At 41.7% G+C, this 16,345-nt stretch overlaps 1 protein-coding gene across 4 annotated transcripts in view; it reads left to right on the top strand.

Moving 5' to 3' along the window:
• The first annotated feature begins 4,367 nt into the window (after positions 1–4,367).
• Positions 4,368–16,345, top strand: part of NECTIN3 (nectin cell adhesion molecule 3) — a 196,160-nt gene continuing 184,182 nt past the window's right edge. For 2 of the 4 annotated variants that reach the window (XM_070787560.1, XM_070787552.1), the window contains exon 1: positions 4,368–4,778. In XM_070787560.1, the coding sequence (XP_070643661.1) occupies positions 4,619–4,778 (160 nt within the window). In that variant the 5' untranslated portion in view covers positions 4,368–4,618. The remainder of the gene's footprint in view (positions 4,779–16,345) is intronic. The other 2 variants (XM_070787565.1, XM_070787549.1) reach the window with 2 other exon arrangements.

A 16,345-nucleotide genomic window follows, 5' to 3' on the forward strand; every position in this document is an offset into this window, starting at 1 on the left:
GGAGCCCACTGCTGATGACAGGCTGATGGGCCATTACTACTGAGGTGATGCTGATAGGAGCAGAAAGCAAACAGAAGGGAATACATGTCTTCTCCCCTGCTCCCACCTACTACCCTCTGTCCAGTGACTTCTATTGATAGAACCTATCAAGAAGCCAGCTGGCAAAGGAGATGGATGTCTGCAGAGCCCCAGCCCCAGTATTAAGTGTGAATATGGAATGGAGATATGATAGCTTAGTAAGTAGTACTGTTGCTGTTTAGTCGCTAAATTGTGTCTGACTCTATAGCTACCCCATGGACTATAGGCTCCTCTGTCCATGGGATTTCCCAGGCAGGAATACTGGAATGGGTTGCCATTTCCTTCTCCAGGGGATCTTCCTGACCCAGGGATTAAACCCCTGTCTCCTGCATTGGCAGGAGGATTCTTTACCACTGAGCCACCAGGGAAGCCCTAAGTAGCACTAAGAGCAATTAAATCAAGAGTGGTAAGCCATGGTCACTTAAAGTAACCATCTTGCAGCTTGAAAAACTCAACATGGTCATATACTCAAGACCTTAAGAAATTAATATTCTTCTGCTGAGTCTGTCTGCCATTAGACATACACTTGAGTATGCTTGTCACTATAGGTACCATTCAATCATCCAATCTGAGAGCTATATGGCAGATATTTTTCAAGGTGGTTGAGTTTCAACAGTGAAAAAATAAATAGGTTTATTGCCCACCCTTGTGGAACTGTCATTCTAATAAATAGAAAAAAGATAACATATAAAAATACAATGTGTCTGATGGTGAGTGCAATGGAGATAATAAAGCAAGTTGTGTGTGTGTGTGTGTGTGTGTGTGTGTGGTGGGGGAATAGGGATTGGAGGTGGGGGCAGCTCTTTCATATGGGGTGGTCATGGAAGATCTTAATGACAGAGTGCAATTACAGTAAAAACCCAGAAGAAAGCAGTATGGTTGAAGATCTTTTCAGTAGGAAATGGCTGTATCTGATAAAAATGGGTGGACTTTTTTTTAAATGGATTTGCAATTTAACTATTTGCATAGTTCTGCTATAGACGACTGTGACTCTAGCTGGGTAACATCAACTTACTGTCAAATATAGTACCAATTCAAACATTCCACAAAGCATTGCTCATCTCTTCCACTGAGAGAAATGCTATACTTCTTCATGCAGCAGGTTATAAAAAAATTGCTGATGGTAAAAGAACTAGCTGAGGTATGTACATAATAGCCTACCTGTACTAAAAAAATATTTCCTCTTTCAGAGTCAGGTATGAAATTCTAGCCTCAAACTTTTTCTTTGGATGATCTGAGTAAATGTAAAATGTCCAAGCTGTACATAAGATGCCTTTGATGTCTTTGTCAAACTTCATTCTTTAATTAAGAGTTAATGAACCTTGATAATTGGCCAACAGTCTTTAAGGCAGAAAGTGGGATGGATACCATCAGTGCTCTTAATCCAAAACAATGAAATCACTGTTGGCATTAGAATCATGTTGCTTTTTGTTCAGATAATTTTTTGTTCTTGGAAAATACATGAATACTTTGGATTCAGTGGTACCAGAGATGTCAATACTAACTATGATTAAGTATTCCTTTAACCAGTTTGCCATTCAAACAATAAAAGTGAACTTACTTGTAAAGCTAGACATCTGAAAATGTTATAACCCAGTTATATTCTTATGTTAAAGGCTTTAAGAAAAATAACAGTAATTCTGGTCCTTGAAAAGAGTGAGTTGTACCATGTAATGTAAAATCTTTTTCTGTAGATGGTAATAATTTCCTACAGGAAAACTTAAGGTGGGTATGTCTTCATTTGAGAGGAATGTATTTGAGACTGGATATGTAGAAAGTAGAAGTTTGAATTAGTCTACTTGTTTTCAACTTTTTAAAAGGAATCTTTGGAGGTCAGTGGTGTCTACTAGAAGGCAAGAACTTGATTCTGGTGGTGAGACCACCACACCTGGCTTGTAGAGTTTGCAAACTTCGTGCCTAGGTTCCTCTGGCTGTCAAGGAGGTATAACAGTAATTGTAAACTTTCTTGCTTTGACATCTCTGGCTGAAGCTGGTGTATTAAAACAAATTATTATTATTAAAACACAATGCATGTATGCACATAAAACACCAGCATGGTGCTCTTTTCAATTTTATATTACATTTATAAAATACTGGTCTTCCATGCTCCCTTCACTTTAGGTCGGAGGAGAATATAATCATAGCATACTAATCCAATTCTCAAAATACGGAGGAAATATATTCTTTAAAGCTCCGTATCATCCCTTTGAGAAGCACTAAACCGCCTAATCCCTCATGGTCTCTGCAGCAATTGCATGATGGCCCCCATATTAAGTCTTTGGCATGTTTTCAAATCTTTGTCAAATTACTTTTTATCTGGAGACTGGAACTATCAGGGAAAGACTAGGGGAATGAATTGGCTAGCAGAATTAAAATTCTGGCTGTTTAACATTTAACTGAGTATCAACAACGTGTTAAAGTGCTATCTAAACATAATTAGCTAGTCATGGCGCAGTGGGCTCTGCCTAAATTTAACTGTGAAATTAGGTTTAGGGAATGTGAAAATAGGGGGGAATTTTTTCTCAAGGGAAACGGTGGTGTCAGCACAGCTGAGGAATGTCACAATAGCTACATTTAGTCAGTTATGATCATCATCAGGGCATCTCCTGGACCGAGGCAGGACAGGGTCTATTCTTAAGTCCATTCTGAGACTAGGTGATGGAAAGGAGTGGTTGAAGGAGACAGGCTTACAGGGGACGACAGAGGCAGACAGGAATGTAGAGGGAGCGAGAAAAGGGGGTGGAAGAAAAGAGGTCTTTAAACCGAGCGCTGGAAGACAGGATGGGAGGCGGAAGTTAAGAAAGAAAAAAAGAGCGGTGGGCAGTGGGTAGAACTGCGTGTAGTCTTGGAGGTGAGTAAAACGTTAAGTCAGTAGGTGGAGGTCGGGGAGCCCTAGTGACTGAACGCGGACAGCGTGATCTTGGCGAGAGATAATCATTAGTTTAGCTGCGACAGGCGGCCAAATCCTTTTTTAACTTTATTCTTATTGCAGCACATATGTGGCTATCCGGTGGCGATGGCAGGACCAACATAAAATTAATGGTGTCAGGATTGAGGATGTGTGTCCTCCGCCTCCAGCCCCCCTCGGGATAGTGGAAACTGTCCACCATCCCCGCAGAACCGCCAGTGGCCGTGGCTCCAAGGTTAAGCCACCAGGGCAGTGAGTGGCGGGCAAATGAAGAGGGCAGGGTGCGCAGCCACCGGGATGAAGGAGGGTCGCGGAGGATCACAGACGCTCCTTTTACGGGCAAATATTTAATATTTCCCGAGATCACTGTCCGGCGATCAGTTCATAGGAAAACAGGCAACGAAAATAAAATCACATGTGCGAACATGCAAATGAAACAAAACCAAAGAAAAACAGCACCGCACTACAGGCGCTCCGATCAGGGAAATTCACGGCCTCCTGTTGCCAGTCGCCCGGCGAGGACAGCGGACAGCCGGGCGGCCAGAGAAACGAGAGCGAGAAAAGTCCTGGGGCTCCTCTCCTTGCCTGGCTCCGTTGACCCTTTCACCAAACTGCCCTCCGAGAGAAATGGGCAAGAAAAACCCCTGTGCAAACGTGCCTCGGCGGGCTAAGAAGGAAGTGGGGCTGGGAAGAAAGGAGGGATTCGGAGAGCTCAGCTGTCCCGGGAAGCAGGAGGGAGAAAGTCTCTCCTTCCAGGCCCCGGCGAGGAAGGAGATGACTAGTCCCGCAGAATACGTCCAGCTTCCCAGACAGGAACCTTTAGCCGGGGCAACGGAAGGGCAGCCCCATCGTGCCTTCCTCTCCCCACCCCCTCTCTCCTCCGGGTCCCCGCCAGAGGGAGAAAGCCGCCCAGGCTAGCTGAGCTGCGAGCACGACCGTCCCACCGCCCTCCGCCTCTATCCGCGCTAGGGCCGCGGTGGACCCGCGAAGGGCGGAGTGGGCGAGACCATTGGAAAGGCTGGGAAGGGGGGGCAAGGAAGGAACGCGAGGGGCGGGGCCTACTAACCTATTCCAGATTTTCCTGTCCTCTTTAAAGCCTTGCTTTGGGAGAAACCCCGTTATCATAGAGGAGAAAAGAGATTTGGGTTTTTTTTTTTTTTTAAAGGGGAGGAGCGAGTGTAGGAGGGCGGGGTGGGAGGAGTCGCGGCTCGCACTTTGGGATCAGACGGGAGCGCGAGTTGCGCGGGTTGGGCGGGCGAATCCCTGCTCCTGCTCTGAGGGTCCAGCTTCCTCTCCCCCTCCCGCGCGGGGCGGGGTGGTGCGTTCCGAGTTCCCAGGAGTTCGAAGTGGGCGGGTGCCGGGGTGGGGGGGGGAGGGGAGTGGCGGCGGCGGTGGTGGCGGGCGGCTCCCGCCTCAGCCTCGGCAGTGGCGTCGGCGACGGCGGAGTCGAAGCAGCCGCGAGCGCTCGACTGAGTGTCAGCCTGCGGCGACGGCTCAAGAACTGGGAGTTAGGGACGCGCGCACCGGACCTTCCGCCGCGGCCACTGCCGCCGCCGCCGCCCAGAGCCGGAGGCGCCGGGGCCGGGGGAGCCGGGCGGCGGGAGAGCAAGCGGGCCGGGGGGAGGGTGGGGGATGGCGCGGACCCCGGGGCCGGCTCCACTGTGTCCCGGAGGCGGCAAAGCACAACTTTCCTCCGCTTCTCCCCCCGGGGCCGGGCTCCTGCTGCCGCCCCCGACGCCACCGCCGCTGCTGCTGCTGCTTTTTCCGCTGCTGTTCTTCTCCTGGCTCTGTGGTAGGTGAACCTCGGCTGTTGGCGCGGGCTGAGGGGAGGCGCGACCGAGTGTCCCTGTGCCGCGGCCGGGCCGGCGCGGGCCGTTCTCTCGTGCGGAGGGCGGTTGTGTTCGGCGGTTGGCTGCGTGAGCGGGTGCCTTGGACTTTGGCTGGAAACTTTCCGCCGCGCCCGGGGCGAGGCCGGGGAAGGGCCGGGGCTGGCGAGTGAGGCGCCGACTGCCCGCTCCCCTCCCCCGCGGCCGCGCGGCTCGCCACGCTGCGGGTCGGGGTTTGGCTACGATGTTCTCGGTCCGGACGCCGAGTGCTCGGTGCTGCAGGGGTCCTTCGGTGTTTGCTGTCGGGACCGTTACTTGCTCGCTCATTCGCGGAGGAAGCCGAGAGCACGGACTTCTGTGCTGGCGCTAAGGTGATGGGATGGTCGTTTGCCGCCTCATTTTTTCCCGGGTGTAACTTGAGCTGTGAGCCTAGGTACCTTTAGGAACACAACAACCGACGACGGAATGAAGCCATTGGGTTCCCACCCCGCTTCTCCTTCCACTCTGGAGAAGGCACCGTGTTAGCCCACCCTGCAGCATCCCCTACAGTTTTCTTCGATCCTCCGGCCTCTTTCTGCCCTGGCAGCCTCTGGATCGCTTTGCACTGAGCCTTGTCGCTGCCTTCCAGTTTGTGGGACGTCTGTCTCACTGTCCATGTTTATTTTAGCTGAGCCAATTTGTCTTCAGGACTTTGATTTATGTGTAAAATACCTGACTGCATTGGCCGTGCCCCGGCTGTTCTGGTCAAAATAAGCCCCGCGCCTCTTCCTGCCTTCTTCCCACATGTTCTGTTACAGTTTTGTCACACTTGGGAGGTGGTCTCATTGTAAGTTCACTTCCTGGGCATCAGAGACTAGAAGCCTACTTGTTAAAGAGTATCGTTAAATAAATATCTCCGTTTCGTGCGAGAGACGTGGACTTAAGTGATCCTTGATGGAAGGCGGCGATTTGGGAGACTAAGGCCACCGGTCTAGCTCTGGGGACTAGCTCTGTCTTTTGGTGATACCGGAACACAGCAGGACGTTATTCATTCAGTGACTCCCACTTAGCAGGAAAGTGGAGAGGAAAACTTAGGCTTTGCTCAATGCATGTTTTACCTGAGACATTTTTCTGGTACATAAATCTGCTCTTGGGTGTCCGCATTTAATGAAATCTTAAAAGAAACCAGGAAGTTTAGCAGTATTTACTACGAGAAGAGATGTGTGCGGTTTTCTTGGATGGTGTGATTTAGAAGAGAATCCTATATACCCCTGTACCGTTTAGGTATGTCGGGGTAGCTGGTTATGAGGAAGGCAAAGTTTTCAAGAGATTGAGTGCCCCTTATAGGCTGAGAATTTCCACTACCAAATCACTGTCACGTTTAAAGCACTGTAATGACAGTTTCTGATTTACAGAGTATAGTATGATAAATGGCATGTTATCTAATCTATGTTGTTTCTGTAGTCCCACACCCCAGGTGTTTGGTTTCAGGACACAATTCTTAATGCTGTTACTTCTTTATATTGATGCACGATTCTGGATTGAATTTTGTGTACTGTTCTTTTGCATTAAGGAGTATTGTGGAATATATTTGGGTGGGAGGAAAATGGGAGGGGGATGTTAACAGTTTACTATTCTGATATAGATTGTGTTAAAGACTAAAAATGTTTGTACCTCCAGTAAAGGTTTATCTAGCTAAGCAAAGCCCCATAGAAGACTGAAGCAAGGTAATATGTACAGGTAATACAAGGAAAATTAAATTGGGGTAATAATTTCATGGTTGTTGTGAAAGTAAAGTGTCATTTACTTTTTGAGGAAACACTGGAATTCACATGAAAGAAGAAAAGAATTTTAAAAAAATCTCCTTAATAATGTGCTTGATATTTTAGAGTCCTGAAAATTCAAGTAGTATAGGCAAATGGACTGTGATTTAGAGAGGTGTAAATTGAAGTTTTTAAGAGTCATCTCTGCTTGTAGTTGTAGAGACAAACACTAGCTTTGTATTACTGTGCACTGCTCATTTAAAGAGCTTCCTTTTTTTGGCTTATAGTGTTATAACACCCTAATTTGTGAACCCTTATTACAAGTTTTTTTCTGTCAACCTTTATTTTAGAATAAAGTCTTTGAATAGGGCACAGTTGTCCTGATTTATGGATACTTAGTAAGTATGGAGAGAAGGCAATGGCACCCCACTCCAGTACTCTTGCCTGGAAAATCGGACAGAGGAGCCTGGTGGGCTGCAGTTCATGGGGTCGCTAAGAGTCCTACACGACTGAGCGACTTCCCTTTCACTTTTCACTTTCATGCATTGGAGAAGGAAATGGCAACCCACTCTAGTGTTCTTGCCTGGAGAATCCCAGGGACGGGGGAGCCCGATGGGCTGCCGTCTGTGGGGTCACACAGAGTCGGACAAGACTGAAGTGACTTAGCAGTAGCAGCAGCAGTAAGTATGGAAATGGAAATTTCTTCTTGTAACCTGTGCATTGATCTAACATTCATAGTACTACTTACAAGTTTTGGCATGTACTGATGATTGAGTTTAGTTTTATTTATTTATAAAATTTTATTGAAGTGTAGTTGAGTTACAGTGCTTTGGAAGGTGTTAGAAATGAGAAGATGTTTAGGCTTTAAAGAGATGACTGTATGATGATTTATTAATTAGAATGCTTTGCTTATTTTTACCACATACAGATTATTTTTTTCTTTTTGCTGCTATTTTTGATATTCTGGTTACATATAGCATGGCCTTAACTATGCTAAACTCTTGGAGTATCCTCTATTACCATAATATCATTTCTATGCCATGCTAATTTTACTGCTATAAAAAAACCCTCATATTCAAACTAGTAGACATGATATTCTGAAAACTATGAAAAATTAATCAGATTTGCTCCTTTGAAGGGTGTACATTATCTGTCCTAGTTGAAGAACTGAAATTCTCACTCATCAAAGTTAGTTTGTGTGTGTATATGTATGTGTGTTAAGCTTGATAAAGCATAGGTGTAAAGGTTAAGAGGACTAGATTTTCAACATTTTCTGACTTGATAAACATCATTTATTTAAATCTGGAAGTCCATATTTCTTTATGATGCCAATGATCAATTCACATGTGATGAGATTTATCTTAGTTTCCCTTCCCGTATTTTTCTTGAGGGACAGAGAATATTAGCAGGGATATGGTATTGATGAGAGAGAAGATAGACTATTGACCTAAGTTCCAGCTCTTCCCATTTTCAACAAGGTTTTATCTTAAATGGATATTTAGAAGGTTATAGAAGGAAAAAATCTATTATGATGATGGAACATTTAACAGCACTTTCAGAAATTTCTTTATTCATGGCACTCGTTAGACACTAGAGGACACTGAATAAGGCAGAGTCCTGGCTTCAAGGAGCTTACAGCAGTATAATAGAGGTAATGTAAACAGATGGTTGTAGGGCTTCCCTTATGGCTCAGATGGTAAAGAATCCACCTGCAGTGCAGAAGACCTGGGTTCGATCCCTGGATTGGGAAGGTCCCCTGGAGAAGGGAACTGCTACCCACTCAAGTATCCTTCCCTGGAGAAATCCACGGGCAGAGGAACCTGGCAGGCTACAGCCCATGGGGTCACAAAGAGTCAGACACAACTGAGTGACTTTCATATAGGACAGCTTGGTGTTTATGACAGATTTGTGCATGAGGTACTGTCGATTACCCAGAAGAGGAATACCTAACCAACTATGTAGAGATACTAGTGTAAACTGAGAAAAAAAAAGTTACCTAAGAAAAAATCAGTTGAGTTAGATTTTCTTATTGAGATAGGTCATTATGGTAGGTGGTATAAGTTTGCTCTTTGCACTTTATGGTTAAGATACTAAATAGGCAGTTTGAATCTGAAAAAAGATTGTCACTTACAGCTGTGTGAATCATTGGTAAGTTATTTAACCTCAGTAAACTTAAGTTTTCTCGTCTTTTCAAAAAAGGGTGATATCAACTTGCTTATAGAGTTCTTGTGAGGATTAAGTGAAAGAAAATAAAATAGCAGAATGCATGGAATATACATTCAAATTTTAGCATTTATGTTATTTCATATTATTATTAGGGGCTTCCTTGGAGGCTCAGTGGTGAAGAATCTAATCTGCCTGACAATTCAGGAGACGTGAGTTCGATCCCTGGGTTGGGAAGATCCCCTAGAGAAGTAGTAAATGGCAACCCACATCAGTATTCTTGCCTGGGAAATCCCATGAACAGAGGAGCCTGGTGGGCTATAGTCCACGGGGTGGCAAAAGAGCTGGACACAACTTAGCTACTAAACAACAAAGACCAACCAACATGGTATTTGTCATTCTTAAATTTTACCCTGATGACTTGAATAACTGGGTTTTCAACTTGATTGCTTTTTTTATACTTTCATCTTTATTTTGAGTGTATAGCCCAGTCAGTGCTCTTGAAGTGTTTGTTAAATTTACCTCAGATAAGTATACAGACCAGTTTTCAGAATGTTAGGATGTAATGAAATTAACCCAGCTGTGTAATTGTTTGGAATCTAGTTGGATGGTCCCATAATGATGTAGAATGTGTTTTAGGACTTGGCGGTTCTGTATGGTCACTTAGAATGTTAGTGGTTATATTGAAAAGTGTAGAGTCGAAAATGTGCAGTTGAAGATGGAGTCATAATTTCATTTCTATTTTAGCAAGTTACTAGTGGTATCAGGTTGGAGCCTATTATATATATTGCCCGTATCAATCTTCCTGCTTCTAAGACGTATATAATGGCAAAGTGACCCAAATTTAAAAGGAAGCAAAAAAGAGCAAATTTTGCATTTAGCTATAGTGTCCAAAGTAGGAATTGGGAAAAGCTGGTCAATAATATATTTGTGGGTATGGGTGTATTTCCTGTTTTACCTTGTTTATGTCACTTATGCATATATATATGTGTGTGTGTAAAAAAATATATACATATATATATATATATATATATATATATATATAAGTGGTTCAGCAACGCTGAGGTACATTTTGCATCTGTATAGTTAAGGAACAAAACTTATGGCTTATTGCCTGTTATTTCAAAATGACTGAAGTGAAGCTGGCTGTGATATGCTTGTTAAAAAGGAGTATTTTGGTATTCTGTTGCTTACCCCTTAAAAAATTAGTGAGTAAATAACTTACTCCTATGGCATATTCTATACTCTATTAAAGTCCTCATAAAATTGGCAATACTGAATACATGATTTGTGAAAGATGTGGCATTTAATTAATAATAGCCAAAGTGAAGTGAAAGTCTCTCAGTTGTGTCCTACTCTTTGCAACCCCATGAACCATATAGTCCATGGAATTCTCCAGGCGAGAGTACTGGAGTAGGTAGCCTTTCCCTTCTCCAGGGGATCTTCCCAGCCCAAGGATCGAACCCAGGTTCACACTGTAGGTGGATTCTTTACCAGCTGAGCCACAAGGGAAGCCCAAGAATACTGGAGTGGGTAGCCTATTCTTTCTCCAGTGGATCTTCCCAACCGAACTGGGGTCTCCTGCATTACAGGCGTACTCCTGCATTAAAGCTATCAGGGAAGCCCTAATAATGGCTATTAATATGTAAATATAGGCTAAATTCAAAGAACCTTTAAGTAAGTAATGAGTGTGTCAGAAACTCAGATCCAAAAATCTCAGCACCATTAATGTCATACTTTTGGTTACCTTTTATATTTTTATCTAAAATTATCTTGAACCCGTATCCTTTCTTGAGTTTATAAAACTTATGATTTTCTGTTTTAGGCTCTGACATAGATTAATTATTTATGTAAATAAAATTTGTTGTGAATCTTTATCAAGGGTGACTTTTAGGTTTTTTCCTAAATGGTTCACTTATTACAGCATAGGTCATTAATTTAAAATTTTAGTGATGGCTGCCTCCTGTAAGTCTAGATACAGCTATACTGCAGGTATTATATGGACAAGAAAATGGCAACCCACTCCAGTGTTCTTGCCTGGAGAATCCCAGGGATGGGGGAGCCTGGCAGGCTGCCGTCTATGAGGCCGCACAGAGTTGGACACGACTGAAGTGACTTAGCAGCAGCAGGTATTATAGCTGTTTCAGAAACGATATTGTATTGCATACTTATATTGTGAGTTTTACATGTTTTCTTTAATATTGCATCCAGGGAGATTATTTTACTTACAGCCCTGTTAACTGCCCAATATTCATTCTGCTAATTAAGATCAGTAGGAAAGAAGTACCATGTAGTATTGTGGAATAATAAACTGGAATTTGAGATATGGTATGTAAGAACATCCCAAAGAAAGGCAGTGCCAAAGAATGTTCAAACTATCACACAATTGCACTCATCTCACACACTAGTAAAGTAATGCTCAAAATTCTCCAAACCAGGCTTCAGCAATATGTGAATTGTGAACTTCACATGTTCAAGCTGGTTTTAGAAAAGGCAGGGGAACCAGAGATTAAATTGCCAACATCTGCTGGATCATCAAAAAAGCAAGAGAGTTCCAGAAAAACATCTATTTCTGCTTTCTTGACTATGCCAAAGCCTTTGACTGTGTGGATCACAATAAACTGTGGAGAATTCTGAAAGAGATGGGAATACCAGACCACCTGACCTGCCTCTTGAGAAACCTGTATGTAGGTCAGGAAGCAACAGTTAGAACTGGACATGGAACAACAGACTGGTTCCAAATAGAAAAGGAGTACATCAAGGCTGTATATTGTCACCCTGCTTATTTAATTTCTATGCAGAGTACATCATGAGAAACGCTGGACTGGAAGAAACACAAGCTGAAATCAAGATTGCCGGGAGAAATATCAATAACCTCAAATGTGCAGATGACACCACCCTTATGGCAGAAAGTGAAGAGGAACTCAAAAGCCTCTTGATGAAAGTGAAAGTGGAGAGTGAAAAAGTTGGCTTAAAGCTCAACATTCAGGAAATGAAGATCATGGCATCCGGTCTCATCACTTCATGGGAAATAGATGGGGAAACAGTGGAAACAGTGTCAGATTTTATCTTTTTGGGCTCCAAAATCACTGAAGATGGTGACTGCAGCCATGAAATTAAAAGATACTTACTCCTTGAAAGAAAAGTTATGACCAACCTAGATAGCATATTCAAAAGCAGAGACATTACTTTGCCAACAAAGGTCCATTTAGTCAAGGCTATGGTTTTTCCAGTGGTCATGTTTGGATGTGAGAGTTAGACTGTGAAGAAAGCTGAGCACCAAAGAATTGATGCTTTTGAACTGTGGTGTTGGAGAAGACTCTTGAGAGTCCCTTGGACTGCAGGGGGATCCAACCAGTCCATTCTAAAGGAGATCAGCCCTGGGTGTTCTTTGGAAGGAATGATGCTAAAGCTGGAAACTCCAGTACTTTGGCCACCTCATGCGAAGAGTTAACTCATTGGAAAAGACTCTGATGCTGGGAAGGATTGGGGGCAGGAAGAAAAGGGGACGACAGAGGATGAGATGGCTGGATGGCATCACTGACTCGATGGACGTGAGTTTGAATGAACTCCGGGAGGCCTGGTGATGGACAGGGAGGCCTTGTGTGCTGCGATTCATGGGGTTGCAAAGAGTTGGACATGACTGAGCGACTGAATTGAACTGATGTAAGAACAAACCAGCTCATAACTGGTTTAAATGACAAAGAATTGACAGCATTTCTGATGATTATTTTGTAGCTGTGAGATATTTAATTATACTTGTGACTCTATAGATAGGAGAGGTTATAATATTTTCTTTTTTTTACTTTTTGTGGTTTCCTTTAATAGGAAGTTAATAGTTTAATAGTTTTGTTTTTTTTTTAATAGGTTGGCTGTTATATCAGTAGAGGCGCTTTACTTTAAGCTGTTAGATTTCTTCAGAAGTAAAACTTTTGAAAAGGAGGAGGGTATATCTATAAATCACTATTCTCAGCTACCCAGGGTCAGCCAAAGTACAGTGTGTTGATAGGTTCAAATAGTAGTTACTAGGAAATCTTTTTCAAAACAACATCCCAGACCCCACTGTGGACTAACTGGATCAGGAATTTTGCAAGGGGGTGGAGAGTGGAGCCTGGTGATTGGGGCATTTGTAGTTTAAGAGACATATTCAGTTGATTGTTTCTTCCTTTGATGAATACTATTTATTATAGCATTTTTATATTTGATTTGACCAGATGTGGTCATTATTTTGTTTACTGTTGTATCTTATATGCCAAGTATGCAGTGGGTACTCAGATTTCTTTATAGCAAGAGCTTAACAACAAAATAAAATTTAGTCTAACCCATCAGTGTCCCAATAGAGATCTGTGAACTATATACATAGTTTTAAGTTACCCTAATGCCACATTAAAAAATAATGAAAAGAACATGTGAAATTAATATATTTTATTTAACACAGTATAACCAAAATGTTATTTAGCATGCAGTTGATATTTAAAAATTGAGATATTTTACTTTTTTTTTCCTTTTGTAGTAAGTCTTTGAAATCTGATGTGTACTATACCCTTACAGATTGTTGTTTGGATAAGCTGTATTTCATGTATTCAGAAGTCAGGTGTGGCTGGCGATTACCATATTGGACAGTGCAGGTCTAAACTATATGTGGTCTCCAAAGTAGGTTATACCCTTCTCTGGTACTTACTCAGAAGGCCTAAAATGATATTACTCTTCCTTCTTATCTAGTCCAATTCTGGAGCTCCCAGTTTGAAATTAATTTTCTCCATGAGTACTTCCTTCACCACTTCTTTCATACAGTGAGCTTTTTTCTTTCTAAAGTAGTTACTCTTGTTACTCATTATTTAGTAATGTAATTGTGAGTTGTTCTATGATGTGTGTTCTTTGCAGTAAAGACTTTGCCTCAAGCTTCACTGTATGCATCCTAGCACCTATTACAGAATAAACACAATTATTTTTTAAGCTTATAGATTTTTAACATGTCAGGGAGGGAGAAATTTTTCTCTGCCCTTCTAGTTTCTCCTGTGTGGTCTGAATTACATTCACATGAGACAGATTAAAAGGAGAAAATAAAATAGAAGTTTGATGCCATGTATACATGGAAGAGACTCAGGAAACTGCTTAAATGAAAGTCGCTCAGTCGAGTCTGACTCTTTGGGGTGCCATGGACTCTATAGTTCATGGAATTCTCCAGGCAAGAATACTCGAAGGGGTAGCAGTTCCCTTCTCCAGGGTATCTTCCCAACCCAGGTCTCCTACATTGCAGGCGGATTGTTTACTGGCTGAGCCACTGGGGAAGCCCTTCCAGGAAACGGCCTAACCCTCACATTAAATACCAACTTTGGCTACAGACAAAACAGGGTACTGGAGGTAGTGATTTGGGACTTCAAAGGGGAGAAAGGCAACTCACATAAAGATGTAAAACAAATGTTTGCTGGGCCTTGTAGACACAATGGGAACAGAGAGAGGACTCTGATCTCTAGGCCATGCAGAGGTTCCCCACTACACTTTGCCTTTACTTTTTACAGATAACTGGCCATAGCTCAGTGACAGGCCCTTTATCTAAAAAAACTTTTTAGGCAATTAGGGGGAAGGTCAAAATTTCTTTCTGTCTTTTGGTCCTTGGTTGTTTTCAGCTCACAATAATCCTGTGCCAGAGACATTATTGGGGAGCAACTTCAGCTCCCAAACATTTGCTTTTTTCCCTGTTTTAGAATTGACCAAATTTGCTATACAACAAAAGGGTATCAAGAGAATACTTAGCTTATGATTTCATCTTCCATGTTGAAATAAGATAATAAAACAACAATAGCTATAATAAATAGCTACAAAAACTTCTGTGAATTGACTTCATTTCCTATCTGATCCTAGCTATCTTTCAAATCCTGAGTCCCTGGAGCAAATTCTGTTCATCTTTTCATGCTTTTAGAGCAATGTTTTCCAAAGTGTTTAATAGAACCCTAGTTTCTGGAAAAAAGTGCCATGTTGAATATATTTGGGAATGGGAAAAACTAATCATGTAACCTCCTCCCTCATGGAAAATCACTGTGTGCATTAGTTTATTAATGGCTTAAGAAATTCTTCAGTAAAATATCCTTTTCTGCAGTTAATTAAACAGTCTGTTTTTGCTGCAGAAGCTTTGTTGTACAGAACACACTATAGGGAATGTATTCTTAAAGAGGTTTGTATACTTGATATTTATTCCTATCCTGACAGTTTTTTCTATTGCTATTTTCCAAGATAAGGGAGGAGTTTATTTATTTAATATACTAGAAAAGGTTGATAGGCTTTAAAGATGTTACTTGGTGAGAAATGTTCTTCATTGCCTTTTCTTTTTTCTAAAAATTCCTTTTGCTTTCTTTAGTTCTGTCTTTATACCTGTCTTTATATTCTGTCCCCACTGTCTTACCCATTTTGAATCTGAGAAATTTGAGAAATTGACCTAGGAGGAATGCAATTCTTCCTCTTTGGTATTAGTAGTGTATTATTTACCCCAAAATATATGTAGCTTAAGCAGTTTCTTTGGGTTATATCTCATTTTATGTATTATACATATCATTCTGAGTTTGTGTTTTAGAAATAGAGTAGGTATATTTAAGATAGCTTTTCTGTTTTAATGGAAGTATACCAGTGCAGTTACTGAAAAGGACATGAAAAAACCAAGAGGCGGATATAAAAACAGATATACATAGCTAGGACTCCAACTTAACATTTGAGAACATAGTATAAAATTAAAAATGTGCTTGAATCTTTTTAATGGTTTCATTTCAGAGGAAAAACAAAAGCATTAATGAAGTGTTAGTATTGGAAAACTATGGTAAGATGAATTTCATATAGTGACTGTATGAGTTATCCTTGATAGACATTATTGTCATTACTAAAATATCTGAGACCATTGGTTTTGAAACTTATTAATGCACTATTTAATTTAGTCATTGCTACTGTGGGTTAGAGTAAGATTTCATTTTACAAGTGTCCTTGTCATGAACTCCAAACTCCTTATAATTTGATTTAGATTAGAGATAATCACTCATGGTTATAAATTCAGTTTAATGTTAAGTAAGTCAGATAATAATCTATCTTGTATTTGTATTTGAGTCTGCTTAGTGTAGTACCTGTGTGTTCAGTTGTGTCCAACTCTTTGTAACTCCCTTGTAGCCTGCCAGGCTCCTCAGTCCATGGAATTTTCCAGGTAAGAATACTGGAGTGGGTTGCCATTTCCTTCTTCAGTGAGAAGGAATACCCAGATTATTTTAAATGTAGAATTTTAAAAAAGCTTCCCTATTTTTCATTAAAGAAATTCAGATGGGAGAAGGTACAAGGTACATAGCTAACAGTCCTGTCCTCATTAAGGGCAAAGGGCTAGAGCATTATAGCATTTTTCACTAACCAGAAGTCTTCATATGTTAATTGCTGTAGCAGCTACTTAAAAGGGGTAAAAAATTACCACCAACAAAAACTTTGATAAATATATGCAAGTAATGCAGTTGTACTGAGCATCAACTTTTACATTAGCTTCTCATTCCTATAAGCAATTTTAAGGTTATAAATATGTGATTATTTTGATGACACAGTTTCATTTGCCTAGTCCACATTAGAACCAGAGTGAATTTTAGTATTCAAATAACAGTAAG

This window comes from Bos indicus, chromosome 1, assembly GCF_029378745.1.
Source record: "Bos indicus isolate NIAB-ARS_2022 breed Sahiwal x Tharparkar chromosome 1, NIAB-ARS_B.indTharparkar_mat_pri_1.0, whole genome shotgun sequence".
NCBI classification, from domain to species: Eukaryota; Metazoa; Chordata; class Mammalia; order Artiodactyla; family Bovidae; genus Bos; species Bos indicus.